The 24,504-nt window shown below is 46.8% G+C and overlaps 1 protein-coding gene across 1 annotated transcript in view; it reads right to left on the bottom strand.

The window, feature by feature from the left end:
• The window catches only part of LOC135534502 (protein Wnt-5b-like), a 24,423-nt gene extending 2,565 nt beyond the window's left edge, over positions 1 to 21,858 (bottom strand). The window contains 3 exon segments of the mRNA XM_064961464.1: positions 16,367 to 16,659; positions 20,765 to 21,012; positions 21,695 to 21,858. Of these exon segments, the coding sequence (XP_064817536.1) occupies positions 16,367 to 16,659; positions 20,765 to 21,012; positions 21,695 to 21,825 (672 nt within the window). The 5' untranslated portion in view covers positions 21,826 to 21,858.
• Between the last annotated feature and the right edge of the window lie 2,646 nt (positions 21,859 to 24,504).

Genomic DNA, 24,504 nt, shown 5'->3' with positions numbered 1-24,504 from the left:
TTTATGCTCTGTTTTGCTCTTTCTCTTTCCCTCTCTCCCTTTCTCTTTCTCTCTCCCTTTCTCTTTCCCTCTCTCCCTTTCTCTTTCCCTCTCTCCCTTTCTCTTTCCCTCTCTCCCTTTCTCTTTCCCCCTCTCCCTTTCTCTTCCCTCTCTCCCTTTCTCTTTCCCTCTCTCCCTTTCTCTTTCCCTCTCTCCCTTTCTCTTCCCCCTCTCCCTTTCTTTCCCTCTCTCCCTTTCTCTTTCCCCCTCTCCCTTCTCTTTCCCTCTCTCCCTTTCTCTTTCCCTCTCTCCCTTTCTCTTTCCCTCTCTCCCTTTCTCTTTCTCTTCCCCTCTCTCCCTTTCTCTTTCCCTCTCTCCCTTTCTCTTTCCCCCTCTCCCTTTCTCTTTCCCTCTCTCCCTTTCTCTTTCCCTCTCTCCCTTTCTCTTTCCCTCTCTCCCTTTCTCTTTCCCCCTCTCCCTTTCTCTTTCCCCCTCTGCCTTTCTCTTTCCCCCTTTCCCTTTCTCTTTCCCTCTCTCCCTTTCTCTTTCCCTCTCTCCCTTTCTCTTTCCCTCTCTCCCTTTCTCTTTCCCTCTCTCCCTTTCTCTTTCCCCCTCTCCCTTTCTCTTTCCCCCTCTCCCTTTCTCTTTCCCTCTCTCCCTTTCTCTTTCCCCCTCTCCCTTTCTCTTTCCCTCTCTCCCTTTCTCTTTCCCTCTCTCCCTTTCTCTTTCCCTCTCTCCCTTTCTCTTTCTCTTTCTCTCTCTCCCTTTCTCTTTCCCTCTCTCCCTTTCTCTTTCTCTCTCTCCCTTTCTCTTTCCCCCTCTCCCTTTCTCTTCCCCCTCTCCCTTTCTCTTTCCCCTCTCCCTTTCTCTTTCCCCCTCTCCCTTTCTCTTTCCCTCTCCCTCTCTCCCTTTCTCTTTCTCTCTCTCCCTTTCTCTTTCCCCCTCTCCCTTTCTCTTTCCCCCTCTCCCTTTCTCTTTCTCTCTCTCCCTTTCTCTTTCCCTCTCTCCCTTTCTCTTTCCCCCTCTCCCTTTCTCTTTCCCTCTCTCCCTTTCTCTTTCCCTCTCCCTTTCTCTTTCCTCCATGTAGCTTCCCTCCATATAGCTTCTCTGCATATAGCTTCCCTCCATATTGCTTCTCTCCATATAGCTTCTCTCCATTTAGCTTCTCTCCATATAGCTTCCCTCCATATAGCTTCTCTCCATATAGCTTCCCTCCATATAGCTTCTCTCCATATAGCTTCCCTCCATATAGCTTCTCTCCATATAGCTTCCCTCCATATAGTTTCTCTCCATATAGCTTCCCTCCATATAGCTTCCATGCATATAGCTTCTCTCCATATAGCTTCTCTGCATATAGCTTCCTCCATATAGCTTCTCTCCATATAGCTTCTCTCCATATAGCTTCTCTCCATATAGCTTCCTCCATATAGCTTCCTCCATATAGCATCCCTCCATATAGCTTCTCTCCATATAGCTTCCCTCCATATAGCTTCTCTCCATATAGCTTCCCTCCATATAGCTTCTCTCCATATAGCTTCCCTCCATATAGCTTCTCACCATATAGCTTCCCTGCATGTAGCTTCCCTCCATATAGCTTCTCTCCATATAGCTTCCCTCCATGTAGCTTCCCCCCATATAGCTTCTCTCCATATAGCTTCCCTCCATATAGCTTCCCTGCTTGTAGCTTCCCTCCATGTAGCTTCCCTCCATGTAGCTTCCCTCCATGTAGCTTCTCTCCATTATTTTGTAAAGGAAGAGAAGTGGAGCACAGAAAAACCTCTGCCCCCCACGTTCTCTATAGGCAGCTGTTGCCACCCCTCTGCATACCTGTTTGTTTCCCCAGAAACAGAGAGCGAGAGATACCTGATACCTTTCTAACACCTTTCCCCCAACAGCCTGTCAACTCCCACACCTGGATGACTGTGCACCTGCAAATCCAGGTTCTCTTTCTGGTATCCTAAAACTGAACTGGTTATTACATTCTAATCCACAAGGGGGCGATAACTCCCATTCATACTTGTGGCTTAACTACTTGAGGCTTTCCAAGGCTACTAACTCAACACAAAGTGTAACACAAATCCTTCTCACCCTTTTGTCACGATCATGGCTAGTTTGTATACGGCTTATGTCAAATTGACGTCAAAAGTAGATTTTTTTTTAGCATTTTAGCTAACCCTTTTCCTAACCTTGTCCTAATTATCCTAACCTGCAACGTTAATTGTCCTAACCTGCTACGTAAGTTCTCCTAACCTGCAACGTTAATTGTCCTAACCTGCTATGTAAGTTAACCTGCTACGTAAGTTAACCTGCTACTACGTAAGTTGTCCTAACCTGCTACGTAAGTTAACCTGCTACGTAAGTTATCCTAACCTGCTACGTAAGTTCTCCTAACCTGCTACGTAAGTTCTCCTAACCTGCTACGTAAGTTCTCCTAACCTGCTACGTAAGTTCTCCTAACCTGCTACGTAAGTTCTCCTAACCTGCTACGTAAGTTGTCCTAACCTGCTACGTAAGTTCTCCTAACCTGCTACGCAAGTTGTCCTAACCTGCTACGTAAGTTCTCCTAACCTGCTACGTAAGTTCTCCTAACCTGCTACGTAAGTTCTCCTAACCTGCTACGTAAGTTCTCCTAACCTGCTACGTAAGTTCTCCTAACCTGCAACGTTAATTGTCCTAACCTGCTATGTAAGTTAACCTGCTACGTAAGTTAACCTGCTACGTAAGTTCTCCTAACCTGCAACGTTAATTGTCCTAACCTGCTATGTAAGTTAACCTGCTACGTAAGTTAACCTGCTACGTAAGTTGTCCTAACCTGCTACGTAAGTTAACCTGCTACGTAAGTTATCCTAACCTGCTACGTAAGTTCTCCTAACCTGCTACGCAAGTTGTCCTAACCTGCTACGTAAGTTCTCCTAACCTGCTACGTAAGTTAACCTGCTACGTAAGTTAACCTGCTACGTAAGTTCTCCTAACCTGCTACGTAAGTTGTCCTAACCTGCTACGTAAGTTCTCCTAACCTGCTACGTAAGTTGTCCTAACCTGCTACGTAAGTTCTCCTAACCTGCTACGTAAGTTATCCTAACCTGCTACGTAAGTTAACCTGCTACGTAAGTTAACCTGCTACGTAAGTTAACCTGCTACGTAAGTTAACCTGCTACGTAGGTTCTCCTAATCCGCTACGAAAAGTAAATTCTGATTAATTCTGACATCAGCTGTATGCCTTTTAGCCAAAGTATTTTCTCACCCTGTCCCTCTCACCCCTCACACCCTGTCTCTCTCATCCCTCTCACACTGTCCCTCTCACCCCTCACCCCTCTCACCCTCTCACCCCTCTCACCCTGTCCCTCTCACCCCTCTCACCCTGTCCCTCTCATCCCTCTCACACTGTCACTCTCACCCCTCTCACCCTGTCCCTCTCACCCCTCTCACCCTGTCACTCTCACCCTTTCCCTCTCACCCCTCACCCCTCTCACCCTGTCCCTCTCACCCCTTCCCTCTCACCCCTCACCCCTCTCACCCTGTCCCTCTCACCCCTTCCCTCTCACCCCTCACCCTGTCCCTTTCACCCCTCACCCCTCCTACTACCCAGCAGGGATACCACTCTACACCCTGCAATCCAGGATATGACCCCTGACCTTTCTAGAACTCAGGAGCCTTCCACAGCCTTCTATCCCCCATTACTCATAGTAAACTGGGTCAGAGTGGGTCTAACAGAAGGATTCATAGGGACCTTTCAGAAGCTCAACTTATCTTAGCCACCCTTGTTATAAAAAGACCCACTGAAGTAAACCTAAAGCCCTTACTGTATATATGCAGACCTGGTTCAATGAGAAGCTTGACTCGGGGCTTTCAAGATAATGTTTCCATTCTCCTCTTGACTGATGAGTTAATTGCAGGGTGTAACAGGTTATAACGGTGTGTGTGTCAGGGAGGACCGTGTTGGTCATAGTGTCTCCTGTCCTCGTCTGTCCTTACAGCTGTTTAACCTGCTGGGTGCATCTACACTGGAGCTGACGTCACACACACGCACGCACGCACGCACGCACGCACGCACACACACACAGTCATCCTTCCATGTCGAGGGCATGCTTCCCGGGTCAGGCATAATAGGGCCAGCTCAGACAGGGTGAAAGGTGGGAGATGGAGGGGTAAGTAAATAAACCCCCCAGAGGTGAGGAGATAACAGAGGGGAAAGAGGAGGGGGAGAGGAGGGGGAGAGGAGGGGAAAGAGGAAGGGGAGAGGGAGGGGGAGAGGAGGGGGGAGAGGAGGGGGGAGAAAGGGGGGACTATCAAGGAGTAAAAAAGAGCAAGTGTTACCAGCAGAATAACATTGGTCATCACAGTGACACGTTCACTGCTATCAACGTTTCAAGACGACAGTTGTAATATTCAGCATCGCTCCTGAAGTCTTGTTTCTCACAGAGTGTGTGTGCGTATGTGCGTGTGCGTGTGTGTGTGTGTGTGTGTGTGTGTGTGTGTGTGGGCGTGTCTAACTATAGAATAGCAGACAAACAAAAATTTGACAAACTGGGGACATTTTGTTGGTCCACACAAGGTCAAACGCTATTTCTAGGGAGTTTGGGTTTAAGGTTAGGTTAGGGTTAGGAGCTAGGGTTAGTTTTAGGGTTAGGGTTAGGAGCTAGGGTTAGTTTTAGGGTTTGGGTTAGGAACTAGGGTTAGTTTTAGGGTTAGGGTTAGGAGCTAGGGTTAGTTTTAGGGTTAGGGTTAGGAACTAGGGTTAGTTTTAGGGTTAGGGTTAGGAGCTAGAGTTAGGAGCTAGGGTTAGTTTTAGGGTTAGGGTTAGGAACTAGGGTTAGTTTTAGGGTTAGGGTTAGGAGCTAGGGTTAGTTTTAGGGTTAGGAACTAGGGTTAGTTTTAGAGTTAGGGTTTGGAGCTAGGGTTAGGAGCTAGGGTTAGTTTTAGGGTTAGGAGCTAGGGTTAGTTTTAGGGTTAGGAGCTAGGGTTAGTTTTAGGGTTAGGAGCTAGGGTTAGGTGTTAGGGTTAGGGTTAGGAGCTAGGGTTAGTTTTAGGGTTAGGGTTAGGAGCTAGGGTTAGGAGCTAGGGTTAGTTTTAGGGTTAGGAGCTAGGGTTAGTTTTAGGGTTAGGGTTAGGAGCTAGGGTTAGGAGCTAGGGTTAGTTTTAGGGTTAAGGTTAGGTTTAGGGTTAGGTGCTAGAGTTAGTTTTCGGGTTAGGAGCTTGAGTTAGGAGCTAGGGTTAGTTTTAGGGTTTGGAGCTAGGGTTAGGAGCTAGCGTTACGAGCTAGGGTTAGTTTTAGGGTTAGGAGCTAGGGTTAGTTTTAGGAGCTAGGGTTAGTTTTAGGGTTAGGAGCTAGGGTTAGTTTAGGGTTAGGAGCTAGAGTTAGGAGCTAGCGTTAGTTTTAGGGTTAGGGTTAGGAGCTAGGGTTAGTTTTAGGGTTAAGGTTAGGTTTAGGGTTAGGTGCTAGAGTTAGTTTTCGGGTTAGGAGCTTGAGTTAGGAGCTAGGTTTAGTTTTAGGGTTTGGAGCTAGGGTTAGGAGCTAGCGTTAGGAGCTAGGGTTAGTTTTAGGGTTAGGAGCTAGGGTTAGTTTTAGGAGCTAGGGTTAGTTTTAGGGTTAGGAGCTAGGGTTAGTTTAGGGTTAGGAGCTAGAGTTAGGAGCTAGGGTTAGTTTTAGGGTTAGGGTTAGGAGCTAGGGTTAGTTTTAGGGTTAGGAGCTGGGGTTAGTTTTAGGGTTAGGAGCCAAGTTTAGGCGCTAGGGTTAGTTTTAGGGTTAGGAGAAAGGGTTAGGTGTTAGGGTTAGTTTTAGGGTTAGGGTTAGGAGCTAGGGTTAGGTGTTAGGGTTAGTTTTAGGGTTAGTTTTAGGGTTTGGGTTAGGAGCTAGAGTTAGGAGCTAGGGTTAGTTTTAGGGTTAGGGTTAGGAGCTAGGGTTAGGTGTTAGGGTTAGTTTTAGGGTTAGGGTTAGGAGCTAGGGTTAGGTGCTAGGGTTAGTTTTAGGGTTAGGAGCTAGAGTTAGGAGCTAGGGTTAGTTTTAGGGTGAAGGTTAGGAGCTAGATTTAGGAGCTAGGGTTAGTTTTAGGGTTAAGGTTAGGAGCTAGGGTTAGTTTTAGGGTTAGGGTTAGGAGCTAGGGTTAGTTTTAGGGTTAGGGTTAGGAGCTAGGGTTAGTTTTAGGGTTAGAGTTAGGAGCTAGGGTTAGTTTTAGGGTTAAGGTTAGGAGCTAGGGTTAGTTTTAGGGTTAGGGTTAGGAGCTAGGGTTAGTTTTAGGGTTAGGAGCTTGGGTTAGTTTTAGGGTTAGGAGCTAAGGATTAGGGTTAGGGTTAGGAGCTAGGGTTAGTTTTAGGGTTAGGAGCTTGGGTTAGTTTTAGGGTTAGGAGCTAAGGATTAGGGTTAAGGTTAGGGTAAGGGTACAGGTTAGGGGTTAAGTAAAATAGGATTTTGAATGGGACTGATTTGTATGTCCCCACAAGGTCAGCTGCACAAGACTGTGTCAGACAGCGCCGCTCTGTTTTTGATGTGTGGCAGAGAGACACTGAGCCCACGAGACTGGAACGGTGGAACCTCCCTCACACACCCAGCTAGTGTCACTGTCTCCCCCCGGTCTCCCCCCCATGTCTTCCCCCCGTCTCCGCCCTGTCTCCCCCGTCTCCCCCTGTCTCCCCCTGTCTCCCCCCCATGTCTCCCCCTGTCTCCCCCTGTCTCCCCCATGTCTCCCCCTGTCTCCCCCTGTCTCCCCTCTGTCTCCCCCCCGTCTCCCCCTGTCTCCCCCCCCGTCTTCCCCCTGTCTCCCTCTGTCTCCCCCCATGTCTCCCCCGTGTCTCTCCCCGTTTCCCTGTCATGGAGCCCAGACGGCTAAGAGGTCCATCAGGCTGTGACTTCCCAGATACGCCCCTGTCACTTCCACAAAAGGCCCTGGTCCCTCCCGGCCCCCTCCATCCCCTCCTCCCGGCTCCCTCCCTCCCTCCCGGCCCGTCCATGCAAGACAAATCCCTGGCAGAACAGCCAGCTAGTTACTGAGAGAAGAGAGAGATTTCAGGGCAGAGAAAGGAAGTTAAAGAGACACCCGGGAGAACAGAGAGATGAGAACAGATGAAACGGACCGCGCCAAACCCTGTTCACCCATCCCTCTCATCCCTCTCATCCCTCTCATCCCGTCTTCCGTCTGGGCCGGACGACAACAATAACACAGAGGAAAACCCTTGTCACTCAAACCTACTGAGCCCATAATCTTACATGCACCAGGGGGGGGGGGGGGTCAAGCCGCTCTGTCAAAGTATCAGATACGGGTTGAGGCTCATTGGCCAGATTGCAAACCCAAAACCCTCTGAGCTAATGGATTAGATGTAATCTCCTCTATCCTTACCAAATGGTGCCCCCGTCACACACACACACACACATGGTTACATGAACGTGTCTCACACGCACAGGTACGCACGCACGCACACACACACACACACACACACACACACCCCTTCCCTTCTCTCATATACGGCCCCACAGGGACCCTCAGCAGCACCCTATTCTCCCCAGGCCTTGACCCCATGACCTCTGTGGAACTCTAAACACACACACACACACACACACACACACACACACACACACACACACACACACACACACACACACACACACACACACACACACACACACACACACACACACACACACACACACACACAAAGGCACTCCCATAACCAGCGAGAGAGGGCCTGTAAAGGCTCTGCTGTAAACAGTTGAAATAAAACCTGCAGTCTACTTAAAGACCACCACATGTTCAACAGACCTCCAGCTTCAGATGACCTCCTGTACTGGCACCAGGAGGCACCAGGAGGCAGTTTGACCGTTTACCAGACCAGAGGGGCAGCATCCCAAAAGGCAGTTTGACCGTTTACCAGACCAGAGGGGCAACATCCCAAAAGAGAAAGAGAGAGAGAGAGAGAGAGAGAGAGAGAGAGAGAGAGAGAGAGAGAGAGAGAGAGAGAGGGAGACAGAGAGAGAGAGACAGAGAGAGAGACAGAGAGAGAGACAGAGAGAGAAAGAGAGAGAGAGAGAGAATTATGCCTGCATTCCCTATATAGTGCACTACTTTTCCCAGAAGGATGAAAGAGGGATGGAGGGATGGGAGAGAAAGAGGGATGGAGGGATGGGAGAGAAAGAGGGATGGAGGGATGAGAGAGAAAGAGGGATGGAGGGATGGGAGAGAAAGAGGGATGGAGGGATGGGAGAGAAAGAGGGATGGAGGGATGAGAGAGAAAGAGGGATGGAGGGATGGGACAGAAAGAGGGATGGAGGGATGAGAGAGAAAGAGGGATGGAGGGATGGGAGAGAAAGAGGGATGGAGGGATGGGAGAGAAAGAGGGATGGAGGGATGGGAGAGAAAGAGGGATGGAGGGATGGGAGAGAAAGAGGGATGGAGGGATGAGAGAGAAAGAGGGATGGAGGGATGAGAGAGTGATAAGCCGGTGGGGGCATTAATAACCACCTGGATGTGTCAAAAAAAATTAAAAAGACATTTCAAATGTCTCTCTCTCTCTCTCTCTCTCTCTCTCTCTCTCTCTCTCTCTCTCTCCCTGTCTCTCTCTCTCCGTCTCTCTCTCTCCATCTCTCTCTCTCTCTCTGTCTCTCTCTCTCTATCAGTCCTCTCTCTGCTTTTCAACCCCCCCTCTCTCTCTGTCCTCTCTATGTCTTTCACAGCCCCTCTCTCCATCAGTCCTCTCTCTATCTCTCTGCTTTTCACACCCTCTCTCTCTTTCTCTCTGTCATCTCTGTCTTTCACACCCTCTCTCTCTCTCTCTCTCTGTCCTCTCTGCCTTTCACACCCTCTTTCTCTCTCTCTCTGTCCTCTGCCTTTCACACCCTCTCTCTCTCTCTGTCCTCACTCCATTCTCCCTCTCTTTCTCTCCACCCCTCCCCCCATCCCTCGCTTCATCTCTATCTCTCTCTGAATAGCATTGGTCTTGAGGGTGAAATGACTGTCAAGACAATAATGCTCCTGGCCGCTCCTCTGAACTGTGGGACTTTCTGTGAGCTCTGTGAGTCTTTCTCTGTGGTGATGAATGTCCACAGTGCTGTGTTTGTTTTGGAAGGTATTAACGCTTTTCGCTTAACACACAGACACACAGAGACAGACTCTTCCCTAAACACATCAGCAGCTCTTAGACCGGGAGGGTGGGCAGGGAGACAGGTTGAGACCAGTGCTCCTCCTCGGTCGGCTCTATTGAAAACCTCAGGTCACTCCAGAGGGCGGAGAAAGAGAGGGAGATGAAATGTCAGGTTCAGTATAAAGCAGGCAGGCAGTGGTTATGTCTCTAACTGTGGATACAGGCAGTGGTTAAGTCTCTAACTGGGGATTCAGGCAGTGGTTAAGTCTCTAACTGTGGATTCAGGCAGTGGTTAAGTCTCTAACTGTGGATTCAGGCAGTGGTTAAGTCTCTAACTGGGGATTCAGGCAGTGGTTAAGTCTCTATAACCTACTGTGGATTCAGGCAGTGGTTAAGTCTCTAACTGTGGATCAGGCAGTGGTTAAGTCTCTAACTGTGGATTCAGGCAGTGGTTAAGTCTCTAACTGGGGATTCAGGCAGTGGTTAAGTCTCTAACTGTGGATCAGGCAGTGGTTAAGTCTCTAACTGTGGATTCAGGCAATGGTTAAGTCTCTAACTGTGGATTCAGGCAATGGTTAAGTCTCTAACTGTGGATCAGGCAGTGGTTAAGTCTCTAACTGTGGATCAGGCAGTGGTTAAGTCTCTAACTGTGGATTCAGGCAATGGTTAAGTCTCTAACTGGGGATTCAGGCAGTGGTTAAGTCTCTAACTGTGGATTCAGGCAATGGTTAAGTCTCTAACTGTGGATCAGGCAGTGGTTAAGTCTCTAACTGTGGATCAGGCAGTGGTTAAGTCTCTAATTGTGGATTCAGGCAATGGTTAAGTCTCTAACTGTGGATTCGGGCAGTGGTTAAGTCTCTAACTGTGGATTCAGGCAGTGGTTAAGTCTCTATAACTAACTGGGGATTCAGGCAGTGGTTAAGTCTCTAACTGTGGATTCAGGCAGTGGTTAAGTCTCTAACTGGGGATTCAGGCAGTGGTTACGTCTCTAACTGTGGATTCGGGCAGTGGTTAAGTCTCTAACTGGGGATTCAGGCAGTGGTTAAGTCTCTAACTGGGGATTCAGGCAGTGGTGAAGTCTCTAACTGTGGATTCAGGCAGTGGTTAGGTCTCTGACTGTGGATTCAGGCAGTGGTTAAGTCTCTAACTGTGGATTCAGGCAGTGGTTAGGTCTCTGACTGTGGATTCAGGCAGTGGTTAAGTCTCTATAACTAACTGTGGATTTGGGCAGTGGTTTAGTCTCTATAACTAGCTATGGATTCGGGCAGTGGTTTAGTCTCTATAACGAACTGTGGATCGGGGTGAGTGGCCCCATTACCTCTGAGGAATGTTCGGTGACCTTTCGACCCCACCAGACTCCAAGGGTGTTAGCCCCACTGACAGCACACACACACACACACACACACACACACACACACACACACACACACACACACACACACACACACACACACACACACACACACACACACACACTACAGGCTGCAGCAGAGCAGAGGCCATTTGGGTGCCCCCAATAAATTATTTCCCCCCCTTCCTTCCCCCTACTCTATCTCCCTACCCCCATCCTCTACCCTACCTGACCCTACTCCCAACCCTACCTTTCCCTACCCTACCTTTCCCTACCCTACCTGTCCCTACCCTACCTGCCCCTACCCTACATGTCCCTACCCTACCTGTCCCTACTCCCTACCCTACCTGTCCCTACCCTACCTGTCCCTACTCCCTACCCTACCTGTCCCTACCCTACCTCTCCCTACCCTTCCTGTCCCTACTCCCTACCCTACATGTCCCTACCCTACCTGTCCCTACTCCCTACCCTACCTGTCCCTACTCCCTACCTTACCTGTCCCTACCCTACCTGTCCCTACTCCCTACCCTACCCCACCTGTCCCTACCCTACCTGTCCCTACTCCCTACCCTACCTGTCCCTACCCTACCTGTCCCTACTCCCTACCTTACCTGTCCCTACCCTACCTGTCCTTACCCTACCTGTCCCTACTCCCTACCCTACCTGTCCCTACCCTACCTGTCCCTACCCTACCTGCCCCTACCCTACCTGTCCCTACCCTACCTGTCCCTACTCCCAACCCTACCTTTCCCTACCCCACCTGTCCCTACCCTACCTGTCCCTACTCCCAACCCTACCTTTCCCTACCCTACCTATCCCTACCCTACCACCTACTCTACCCCCTACCCCTACCCTACTCCCTACCCTACCCCCTACTCTAGCCCTACTCTACCCCCTCCCCTACTCTATCCCCTACCCTACCCTCCCCTACCCTACTCTACCCCCTACCCTACCATACCATACCCTACTCTACCACCTACCCTACTCTTTCCCATACCCTACTCTACCCCCTACCCTACTCTACCCCCTACCCTACCCTACTCTACCCCCTACCATACCCTATCCCCTACCCTACCCTACCTGTCCCTACCCAACCCCTACCTGTCCCTACCCTAACCCCTACCTGTCCCTACCCCCTACCCTACCTGTCCCTACTCCCTACCCTACCTGTCCCTACCCTCTACCCTACCTGTCCCTACCCCACCTGTCCCCTACCCTACCCCTACCCTACCCAAACCTACCCTCTACCCTACCCTACTCTACCCTACCTATCCCTACCCTACCCCCTACACTACCTGTCCCTACTCTGCCCCCTACCCGACCCTACCCCTACCCTACTCTACTCTACACCCTACCCTACCCCCACCCTACCCTACTCTACCCCCTACCATACTCTCCCCCTACCCTACCCTACTCTACTCTACCCCCTACCCTACTCTACCCCATACCCTACCCTACTCTACCCCTACCCTACCCTACTCTACCCCCTACTCCACTCTACCCCATACCCTACCCTACTCTACCTCTACCCTACCCTACTCTTTCCCCTACCCCACTCTACCCCCTACCCTACTCTGCAACCCAATATTAGGATGGTGTTCCTAATGTTTTGTCTAGTCAGAGAGAGGGGGAAAAGGGTACCATGTGGGACTGAGTTTTAGAGCAGTCCTCTGGAGTTTAGTTTGCTAGTTTAGCCGGCGCTTTGGGTTTCCCCTAGGATCTCATTCACACATTGACCTTGCACAAAAATAAACCAACAATTAGGAAGCTAAGCAAACCTTGGAGTTCTCTCTCTCGTTCTTCCTTCCTTTCTCTCCCTCTCTCTTGACGCATCTCTCTCTCTAGGTATCTCTCTTTCTCTCTCTCTCTGTTTCTCTCTCTCTCTATGTATCTCTCTTTCTGTTTCTCTCTGTTTCTCTCTCTCTCTGTCTCTCTCTCTCTTTGTCTCTCTCTCTTTCTCTCTCTGTTTCTCTCTCTCTATGTATCTCTGTTTCTTTCTCTCTCTTTGTCTCTCTCTCTCTCTGTCTCTCTCTCTCTTTCTCTCTCTGTTTCTCTCTCTGTTTCTTTCTCTCTGTTTCTCTCTCTGTTTCTTTCTCTCTCTCTCTCTGTCTCTCTCTCTCTCTGTCTCAAACCATGGGGATGTTGTAAAAGACTCTGAGAGTGCTTCCTTCTTGTCTCGGAGCTACTCTTGGGTTTCTGGGAACTCCTCATGTCCAAATAAAGACCGTGTTTCTTAATCTCTTTCTTTTCTCTCTGTCTCTGCCTCTCCCTCCATGTCGGTCAGTCAAACCTTGTGGACCCCTGGATGGATATACAATACATAGTTCTGTACGCATCACATACAGTACCAGTCAAAAGTTTGGACACGCCTCCTCATTCAAGGGGTTTTCTTTATTTGTATTATTTTTTACATTGTAGAATAATAGTGAAGACATCAACACTATGAAACAAAAAATATGGAATCATGTAGTAACCAAAAGTGTTAAGTAAATCAAAATATATTTTGGATTTGATATTCTTCAAAGTAGCCACCCTTTGCCTTGATGACAGCTTTGCCCCCTCTTGGCATTCTCTCAACCAGCTTCACCTGGAATGCTTTTCCAACAGTCTTGAAGGAGTTCCCACATATGCTGAGCACTTGTTGGATGCTTTTCCTTCACTCTGCGGTCCAACTCATCCCAAACCATTTCAATTGGGTTGAGATCAAGTGATTGTGGAGGCCAGGTCATCTGATGCAGCACTCCATCACTCTCTTTCATGGTCAAATAGCCCTTACACAACCTGGAGGTATGTTTTGGGTCATTGTTCAGTTGAAAAACAAATGATAAGCGCAAACCAGATGGGATGGCATATTGGTGCAGAATCCTGTGGTAGCCATGCTGGTTAAGCGTGCCTTGAATTCTAAATAAATCACAGACAATGTCACTAGAAAAGCACCCCCACAACATCACACCTCCTCCTCCATGCTTCACGGTGGGAACCACACATTGAGGAGATCATCTGTTCACCTAGTCTGTGTCTCACAAAGACATGGCTGTTGGAACCGAAAATCTCAAATTTGGACTCATCCAACCAAATTACTGATTTCCACCAGTCTAATGTCCATTACTCGTGTTTCTTGGCCCAAGCAAGTCTCTTCTTATTATTGGATGTCCTTTAGTAGTGGTTTCTTTGCAGCAATTTGACCATGAAGACATGATTCACGCAGTCTCCTTTGAACAGTTGATGTTGAGATGTGTCTGTTACTTGAACTCTGTGTGGCCACTCTGTGACCTTCTAGGCAGAGTTACAAATAAAATGCCATATCTCAGACTGGTCAAAAAAAATAAAGATTAAGATGGGCAAAAGAACACAGACACTGGACAGAGGAACTCTGCCTAGAAGGCCAGCATCCCGGAGTCGCCTCTTCACTGTTGACGTTGAGACTGGTGTTTTGCGGGTACTATTTAATGAAACTGCCAGTTAAGGACTGTTTCTCAAACTAGACACTCTACTGTACTTGTCCTCTTGCTCAGTTGTGCACCGGGGCCTCCCACTCCTCTTTCTATTCAGGTTCGAGACAGTTTGCTCTGTTCTGTGAAGGGAGTAGTACACAGCATTGTACAAGATCTTCAGTTTCTTGGCAATTTATTGCATGGAATAGCCTTCATTTCTCAGAACAAGTATGGACTGATGGGTTTCTGAAGAAAGGTCTTTGTTTCTGGCCCTTTTGAGCCTGTAATCAAACCCACAAATGATGATGCTCCAGATACTCAACTAGTCTAAAGAAGCCCAGTTGTATTACTTTTTTTAATCAAACAACAGTTTTCAGCTGTGCTAACATAATTGCAAAATTGTTTTCCAATGATCAATTAGCCTTTTAAAATGATAAACTTGGATTAGCAAACACAACGTGCCATTGGAACACAGGAGTTATGGTTGCTGATAATGGGCCTCTGTACGCCTATGTAGACATTCAATTAAAATTTTGCAGTTTCCAGCTACAATAGTCATTTACAACAATGTCTACACTGTATTTCTGATCAATTTAATGTCATTTTAATGGACAACAAAACGTGCTTTTCTTTTGAATGGTGGTGTATATGTAGTTCACACCATGAACAGAGACTAATAACAACATGTATGTAGTTCACACCATGAACAGAGACTAATAACAACAACATGTATGTAGTTCACACCATGAACAGAGACTAATAACAACATGTATGTAGTTCACACCATGAACAGAGACTAATAACAACATGTATGTAGTTCACACCATGAACAGAGACTAATAACAACATGTATGTAGTTCACACCATGAACAGAGACTAATAACAACATGTATGTAGTTCACACCATGAACAGAGACTAATAACAACATGTATGTAGTTCACACCATGAACAGAGACTAACAACAACATGTATGTAGTTCACACCATGAACAGAGACTAACAACAACATGTATGTAGTTCACACCATGAACAGAGACTAACAACAACATGTATGTAGTTCACACCATGAACAGAGACTAACAACAACATGTCTGTAGTTCACACCATGAACAGAGACTAATAACAACATGTATGTAGTTCACACCATGAACAGAGACTAACAACAACATGTATGTAGTTCACACCATGAACAGAGACTAACAACAACATGTATGTAGTTCACACCATGAACAGAGACTAATAACAACATGTATGTAGTTCACACCATGAACAGAGACTAACAACAACATGTATGTAGTTCACACCATGAACAGAGACTAATAACATGTATGTAGTTCACACCATGAACAGAGACTAATAACAACATGTATGTAGTTCACACCATGAACAGAGACTAATAACATGTATGTAGTTCACACCATGAACAGAGACTAATAACATGTATGTAGTTCACACCATGAACAGAGACTAATAACATGTATGTAGTTCACACCATGAACAGAGACTAATAACATGTATGTAGTTCACACCATGAACAGAGACTAATAACAACATATATGTAGTTCACACCATGAACAGAGACTAATAACAACATGTATGTAGTTCACACCATGAACAGAGACTAATAACAACATGTATGTAGTTCACACCATGAACAGAGACTAATAACAACATGTATGTAGTTCACACCATGAACAGAGACTAATAACAACAACATGTATGTAGTTCACACCATGAACAGAGACTAATAACAACATGTATGTAGTTCACACCATGAACAGACACTAATAACAACATATATGTAGTTCACACCATGAACAGAGACTAATAACAACAACATGTATGTAGTTCACACCATGAACAGAGACTAATAACAACATATATGTAGTTCACACCATGAACAGAGACTAATAACAACATGTATGTATTTCACACCATGAACAGAGACTAATAACAACATGTATGTAGTTCACACCATGAACAGAGACTAATAACAACATATATGTAGTTCACACCATGAACAGAGACTAATAACAACATGTATGTAGTTCACACCATGAACAGAGACTAATAACAACATGTATGTAGTTCACACCATGAACAGAGACTAATAACAACATGTATGTAGTTCACACCATGAACAGAGACTAATAACAACATGTATGTAGTTCACACCATGAACAGAGACTAATAACATGTAGTTCACACCATGAACAGAGACTAATAACAACATGTATGTAGTTCACACCATGAACAGAGACTAATAACAACATGTATGTAGTTCACACCATGAACAGAGACTAATAACATGTAGTTCACACCATGAACAGAGACTAACAACAACATGTATGTAGTTCACACCATGAACAGAGACTAATAACATGTAGTTCACACCATGTGTGTGTGTGTGTGTGTGTGTGTGTGTGTGTGTGTGTGTGTGTGTGTGTGTGTGTGTGTGTGTGTGTGTGTGTGTGTGTGTGTGTGTGTGTGTGTGTGTGTGTGTGTGTGTGTGTACATCCCAGTTCCTCACCTGTCTCCCTGCTTCGTTGTTCTGTAGGTTCATCAATGTTCTAGTGTGTTCTATGGAGCCTCGAGGGTAGTTCTTTTCTCTCTCCCGCGCGTCCACAAACTCCCGGGCGAAACGGTAGCCATAGTTGACGTTGTCGCCACAGCCACCCCACAGCCAATCACGCGGTAGGTCACGGGGTCGAGCGGCGCGGCTGCATCCGCAGGTAGAGAGTTCTCCTTCCCGACACGCCCTGCTCACCGCGTTCACCACGCCTGCTGCACTGATGGCATAGGTGAAGGCTGTCTCCCTGCTGCCTGTCGGATGGACACAAACACACACACACACACACACACACAGAGAAAAACACACACAAGACGGTTAGCATACAATGGTAGAAGGTCCAAGACACACTTACACTCACTCGCTCGCTCGCTCGCACGCACGCACGCACGCACGCACGCACGCACGCACGCACGCACGCACGCACACACACACACACACACACACACACACACACACACACACACACACACACACACACACACACACACACACACAATGCCACTTGGGTTTGGTTAGCTAGCGCTTTAAGCTGGCCAGTTAACCATGGTCTCTGTTATTGATGTGTGACTACAGGGGACAATAGACAATGGGGCCTGGCGTCAGGAGATGAAGGAGCTGGGGGCCCTGAATGGAGAGAGAGAAAGATGACTGAGAGAGAGAGAGAGAGAGAGAGAGAGAGAGAGAGAGAGAGAAAGATGACTGAGAGAGAGAGAGAAAAATGACAGAGAGAGAGAGAGAGAGAGAGAGGGAGAGAGAAAGGAAGCGATTCCCAAACCTTCCACAACAAAGCCATCACCTACAGAGAGATGAACCTGGAGAAGAGTCCCCTAAGCAAGCTGGTCCTGGGGCTCTGTTCACAAACACACCCTACAGAGCCCCATGACAGCAGCACAATTAGACCCAACTGAATCATGAGAAAACAAAAAGATAATTACTTGACACATTGGAAAGAATTAACAAAAAAACAGAGCAAACTAGAATGCTATTTGGCCCTACACAGAGAGTACACAGCGGCAGAATACCTGACCACTGTGACTGACCCAAAATTAAGGAAAGCTTTGACTATGTACAGACACAGCGAGCATATAGCCTTGCTATTGAGAAAGGCCGCCGTAGGCAGACATGGCTCTCAAGAGAAGACAGGCTATGTGCTCACTGCCCACAAAATGAGGTGGAAACTGAGCTGCACTTCCTAACCTCCTGCCCAATGTATGACCATACTCACTGTACATAGTCAAAGCTTTCCTTAAGTTTGGGTCAGTCACAGTGGACAGGTATTCTGCCACTGTGTCCTCTCTGTTTAGGGCCAAATAGCATTCTAGTTAGTTCTGTTTTTTTGTTGATTCTTTCCTATGTGTCATGTAATTATCTTTTATTTTCTCATGATTTGGTTGGGTCTAATTGTGTTGCTGTCCTTGGGCTCTGTGGGGTCTGTTTCTGTGGGGTCTCTCTCTCTCTCTGTCTGTCTCTCACACTCTCTCTCTGTCTCTCTCAATTCAATTCAAAGGGCTTATTGGCATGGGGAAATCTCTCTCTCTCTCCCCCCATCTGCTGTGCAGGTGTTACCAGTGATGTATATAAACCCTGGATTGTCAATGCTATGTATTGGCCATTAAGAGGCTTTGAAACCACCGGTCAGCCATATTGCCACTCCCCAGTAGAATCAGTCCTCCATTGGAACAAATGGAATTCTGCAGTATTTTAATAAAACATTTGAAGGAAAAAATTACATATATTCAAGTAACATTAGTATCCCTATATATAAAATAGTTTTGTATGTCGTGTTTTGTATTATTTGTTTTGCACCCAGAACTCTGGGTCTTGTTGTTCCTGTCTGCTCTTTTATGTTTAGATAAGAATTGTATACTTGTCTTGTATACCTATACACCATTCTTATGTGTGTTCAATAAAAAATATTTGAAACATAAAATATATACTATATCTATTTTTCTTTAATTGTATGTTTAGCTCACATAATATAATTTACAAGTATGCTTTATTGTGTCTGTAAAAGAATAGATGTGGAAAAAACGAATGTATACATTAATGAATTAATTTCTATAGATTCCAAAATAAATAAATTACAACTGGGGGAGTTCCAAGATGGAGGCACTGCGGCTTCAACACAACGCCCTCTACTTGACATCTAGTGTATATATAAATCATTGGGTGTTACCTGACAGGCTTTCCATTGGATGGACATACCATCTGGAATGCAGATCTCAAGGTTTCACATACTTCAGCATCGGAGCCTTGGTGGGCCTCGGACTCTCTATACAAGCAAATAAACGTAACCTTGGCAGCTGGCACTCTGTCTCCAAATGTGTTTTGGGGAACGTAAACAATGAAAAATATATTCTGTTGACGTTTTATGATTTGGAAATGCTTAAATAATTCGTGAGTTTGATATTAAATATATATATATATGTAGTCATTGCCTATATTGACATATCTTTGGAAGTAATTCGCCTGTGGATGCCACTTTGGCCAACCAAGAAAGAGGGCATCAGTTTACAATGCCAATGTCTGTCAGTAAGATAAACATATATATTGTTTTATTCCATGTAAACCGCAACTCCGCATTTAAGACTGGCTATCCAGATTCCTGGCACTGTTATAACAGAAATGTCACGTGTCAAAAAGTTGTAATTATGAGTTCTCTTAAAAGCAGAATGTGTAGGTTACATGTGAGCCAGGCGACAGGAGCCGGAGCGCGCGATAAAGACGAGGGCTTTTATTGGCCCATAGAACCGATACTTCAAATAGCAGCCCGGATCTGCCGAGTCCGTGTCACCCCTTGATTGCATTTCAAAAGGAGGCCGTGGACAATAGCAGGCTAACACCTCAATAAAACTCTCGCGATTGACTGCAAACAACTCCTTTGCTGTTTTGGGAACGGCGAGGGAGAGGGAGGGGATCGGTCCTCCGGCCTGACTGGCCGTCGGAGGGGGATACTGCTGCACCAGAGGGAGAATAGAGAAGCTATGGGCTACTGGACACCACCATCTCTAACCTACACCTCCTCTAACTACAGAACGGAACTAACACTCAATTGTCGAGAGAAATCTGACTGACAATTAAGCGCAACGATTTTTTTATTTGGAAACATTAAGTTTGTTATAAGGTTCCACTATCTAATAGTTGAACTGATACAAAAGCACGTTCAAGAATACAGGTACAGTTATCCGCGTTGCCTCTAAAGGGCACTAATTCTACGTTTACAATGGGAATTCAAAATGTAAACATAAACATATGTCGTCACCTACCGCCGCATCGGCCTATCACTCATTAGCTCTGGTCCAGCGCATTCGTGCGCGTTCCTTATTAACTAACCGTTCGTGAAATAAATGGTCACTAACGCCCTGAACCAGAGCTTGCCTTTATCCCAATCCCACCGTGTGACTGGCTCACCTATCTGCTAGCCTTTATCCCAATCCCACCGTGTGACTGGCTCACCTATCTGCTAGCCTTTATCCCAATCCCACCGTGTGACTGGCTCACCTATCTGCTAGCCTTTATCCCTATCCCACCGTGTGACTGGCTCACCTATCTGCTAGCCTTTATCCCAATCCCACCGTGTGACTGGCTCACCTATCTGCTAGCCTTTATCCCAATCCCACCGTGTGACTGGCTCACCTATCTGCTAGCCTTTATCCCAATCCCACCGTGTGACTGGCTCACCTATCTGCTAGCCTTTATCCCAATCCCACCGTGTGACTGGCTCACCTATCTGCTAGCCTTTATCCCTATCCCACCGTGTGACTGGCTCACCTATCTGCTAGCCTTTATCCCAATCCCACCGTGTGACTGGCTCACCTATCTGCTAGCCTTTATCCCAATCCCACCGTGTGACTGGCTCACCTATCTGCTAGCCTTTATCCCTATCCCACCGTGTGACTGGCTCACCTATCTGCTAGCCTTTATCCCAATCCCACCGTGTGACTGGCTCACCTATCTGCTAGCCTTTATCCCTATCCCACCGTGTGACTGGCTCACCTATCTGCTAGCCTTTATCCCTATCCCACCGTGTGACTGGCTCACCTATCTGCTAGCCTTTATCCCTATCCCACCGTGTGACTGGCTCACCTATCTGCTAGCCTTTATCCCAATCCCACCGTGTGACTGGCTCACCTATCTGCTAGCCTTTATCCCTATCCCACCGTGTGACTGGCTCACCTATCTGCTAGCCTTTATCCCAATCCCACCGTGTGACTGGCTCACCTATCTGCTAGCCTTTATCCCAATCCCACCGTGTGACTGGCTCACCTATCTGCTAGCCTTTATCCCAATCCCACCGTGTGACTGGCTCACCTATCTGCTAGCCTTTATCCCAATCCCACCGTGTGACTGGCTCACCTATCTGCATGACGCGTCCGAACACGGATGCATTATCCACTGTGCTACAGTTCCACCGCCGCTGCCTGAACTGGTATTGACATTCATTGATGCCCGTCTTGGCCCCCTCGCCAATGTAGACCATATGGTCCTGGTAGAGCTGGCACAGCTTCCTCTGCCCCTGGGAGAGTCCCGTCAGCTGGCTGCACAGAGGCTGGGCCCCGATGATGTACATCTCCGGTCTCTGGATAGGGTTCATCGCTAACGACCTGCATGCACGGATGGGAAATAGGAGGTTGGTAGTTATATACAGTGTTGAGAAAATAAACGTGTATTATAGTGTGTGGATGAGGCGTAAATAGCAGGCAGTTGAGCCGATATGGCTTCAGTCAAAGATTCGCCGTTTCAATATGTCATATAAAGCGGTACAATTGGTAATAATGGAAAACATGCGTGAATTAAATCCCCAAATAATAAATATAAAGGAAAACATATATAGTCTATTCTACTGTGGAAATAAAGACAGGTAAATATCGCATCGGTAATGAAATAATGATGTGCTGTAGCGACGTCAAATGATGAGGAATATGATCGGAATGTTCTCCATCAGAGTGGAACGTTTGGCAGCAAGCTCTCCGCACAAGGTCAAGATGCGGTGTTCCACTCTGCGGAGTTCTCCTGTTTCCCCCATTCCACAAACAGCTTGGCCATTTGTGCGTAGCATGGGTAAATATTGTGACAAAGTCACCACATTTGTTCTTCCACTGGTCTCCTCCACGACACAGTAGAACACACGACACCACAACACAAAACAACACACGGACGCTCTCTCAAACCCCAATCACAAAACCCACCATCTGTAAATTAACGAATCAACTGCGCATGAACTAAGTACGCAGCGATATAGAAACTGTACAGAGTTAATTTGACATAAGAAAAAGTTCAACTTACAACCAGGAGTTGGCGTCCACCAGTAGTTGCGAGCTGCATGCGATGAGAGCGACCGCCAGCAGTAAGTGTTGCTGGGCGCTGCTGCACGGTCTCCGGCTGGTTCTGGTCTCCATGACCCCTTGCGCCACCATCACCGCCAACAAACACCAAAACGGGGAAGAAGTGCCCCTCTGTGAAAAAGACGGATCAAAAAACAACCTCTGTAATCCGCTGCGGGGGGTTCTGGGTTCACAGAGATGACGATGCCGAGACAACCAAGAGTCAATATCCGATTCCGTGGAGATAAGGTGTCCTGCGCATTGTGTCCATGACTTTATTGACTTGTAGCTTTGTCTAAACTCCGTTCGGAACGCCTAATCCGAATTCCCAGTTGTGCGTAAAATGTGTACAAGGAAGAAAACCTGATTTTACGCATTAGGATCTATAGGCTAAGATGCGTTTAGTAAGGAGACATCAGATGTGCGTTCTGATGAGGACTAAAGTCAAATTAAAAAACACAGTCCATGAAAAGTTTAGATGACGTTGGTTAATGTTGTTGATCCGATAAGATGCATGTCTCATACTGGTATTTCCCAGAAGATTACAAATACACGGCTATTTATGAAAACATTTGAACAAGTGTTCATTCCTTGCCTCGATCTGATCTACTTTGTAAGTTTACATTCTAAACACTGACTGCCTCTCCTCATCCCACCCCTCTCATCCCCTCTTCTCCTCATCCCATCCCTCACTCCCCCTCCCCCTCTTCTCCCCTTGTTTTACGGGCAAGGGGAGGGACGGACACCCGCGGGGAACACGGTTCATGTCAACTCAAATTGTATTTGTCACATGCTCCGAATACAACATGTGTTTACGGTGAAATTACAAGCCCTTAACCAACGATGCAGTTTTAAGAAAATAATGTTTAAGAAAACATTTAGGAAACAAACTAAAGAAATAAAAAAGCAACAGAATAAAGTAACAATAACGAGGCTATATACAGTACGGGGGTACCGGTACCGAGTCAATGTGGAGGCTATATACAGTACAGGGGTATCGGTACCAAGTCAATGTGGAGGCTATATACAGTACAGGGGTACCGGGAGTCAATGTGGAGGCTATATACAGTACAGGGGTACCGGTACCGAGTCAATGTGGAGGCTATATACAGTACAGGGGTACCGGTACCAAGTCAATGTGGAGGCTATATACAGTACAGGGGTATCGGTACCAAGTCAATGTGGAGGCTATATACAGTACAGGGGTACCGGTACCAAGTCAATGTGGAGGCTATATACAGTACAGGGGTATCGGTACCAAGTCAATGTGGAGGCTATATACAGTACAGGGGTACCGGTACCGAGTCAATGTGGAGGCTATATACAGTACAGGGGTATCGGTACCAAGTCAATGTGGAGGCTATATACAGTACAGGGGTACCGGTACCAAGTCAATGTGGAGGCTATATACAGTACAGGGGTATCGGTACCAAGTCAATGTGGAGGCTATATACAGTACAGGGGTACCGGTACCGAGTCAATGTGGAGGCTATATACAGTACAGGGGTACCGGTACCAAGTCAATGTGGAGGCTATATACAGTACAGGGGTATCGGTACCAAGTCAATGTGGAGGCTATATACAGTACAGGGGTACCGGTACCGAGTCAATGTGGAGGCTATATACAGTACAGGGGTATCGGTACCAAGTCAATGTGGAGGCTATATACAGTACAGGGGTACCGGTACCAAGTCAATGTGGAGGCTATATACAGTACAGGGGTACCGGTACCAAGTCAATGTGGAGGCTATATACAGTACAGGGGTATCGGTACCAAGTCAATGTGGAGGCTATATACAGTACGGGGGTACCGGTACCAAATCAATGTGGAGGCTATATACAGTACAGGGGTATCGGTACCAAGTCAATGTGGAGGCTATATACAGTACAGGGGTACCGGTACCAAGTCAATGTGGAGGCTATATACAGTACAGGGGTACCGGTACCAAGTCAATGTGGAGGCTATATACAGTACAGGGGTATCGGTACCAAGTCAATGTGGAGGCTATATACAGTACGGGGCCACCGGTACCGAGTCAATGTGGAGGCTATATACACAGTACAGGGGTACCGGTACCAAGTCAATGTGGAGGCTATATACAGTACAGGGGTACCGGTACCAAGTCAATGTGGAGGCTATATACAGTACAGGGGTACCGGTACCGAGTCAATGTGGAGGCTATATACAGTACAGGGGTACCGGTACCAAGTCAATGTGGAGGCTATATACAGTACAGGGGTATCGGTACCAAGTCAATGTGGAGGCTATATACAGTACAGGGGTACCGGTACCGAGTCAATGTGCCGGGGCACCGGTTAGTCAAGGTAATGGAGGTAATATGTACATGTAGGTAGGGGTAACATAACTATGCATAGATAATAACAGAGAGGAGTAGCAGTGTGAAAGAAAAAGGGGGGGGGGTCATTGCGCAAGGCAGAGACCACCGGAGGACCATAGCATAACATGGGAACACACCAAATGGGGAGAGAGAGAGAGGTGAATTGAGAGAAACCCTTGAATTGAAATAGAGAGAGAGACAACAGTGTAAGTAGCAAACAGTCATTTTTGTGACTCAGACCTGATTCTGCACAAGTTGCACACTAAAGACAACATCTCAACACCAAAGCCCTTCCCGGTGTATACAATGAGCATTCTGCTGTTACTAGAATATCAGAGGAACCCAATTTAAACAAACCCAATAAGGATTTTTAAGCACTATTAAATAATCGTAATGTAATTGTCATTTATTTTTATTGGTATGAAAAAAAGAA

This window comes from Oncorhynchus masou, unplaced genomic scaffold, assembly GCF_036934945.1.
Source record: "Oncorhynchus masou masou isolate Uvic2021 unplaced genomic scaffold, UVic_Omas_1.1 unplaced_scaffold_3487, whole genome shotgun sequence".
NCBI classification, from domain to species: domain Eukaryota; kingdom Metazoa; phylum Chordata; class Actinopteri; order Salmoniformes; family Salmonidae; genus Oncorhynchus; species Oncorhynchus masou.
Note: the sequence above shows the minus strand (reverse complement) of the source record. Positions and strands in the feature narration are given on the sequence as shown.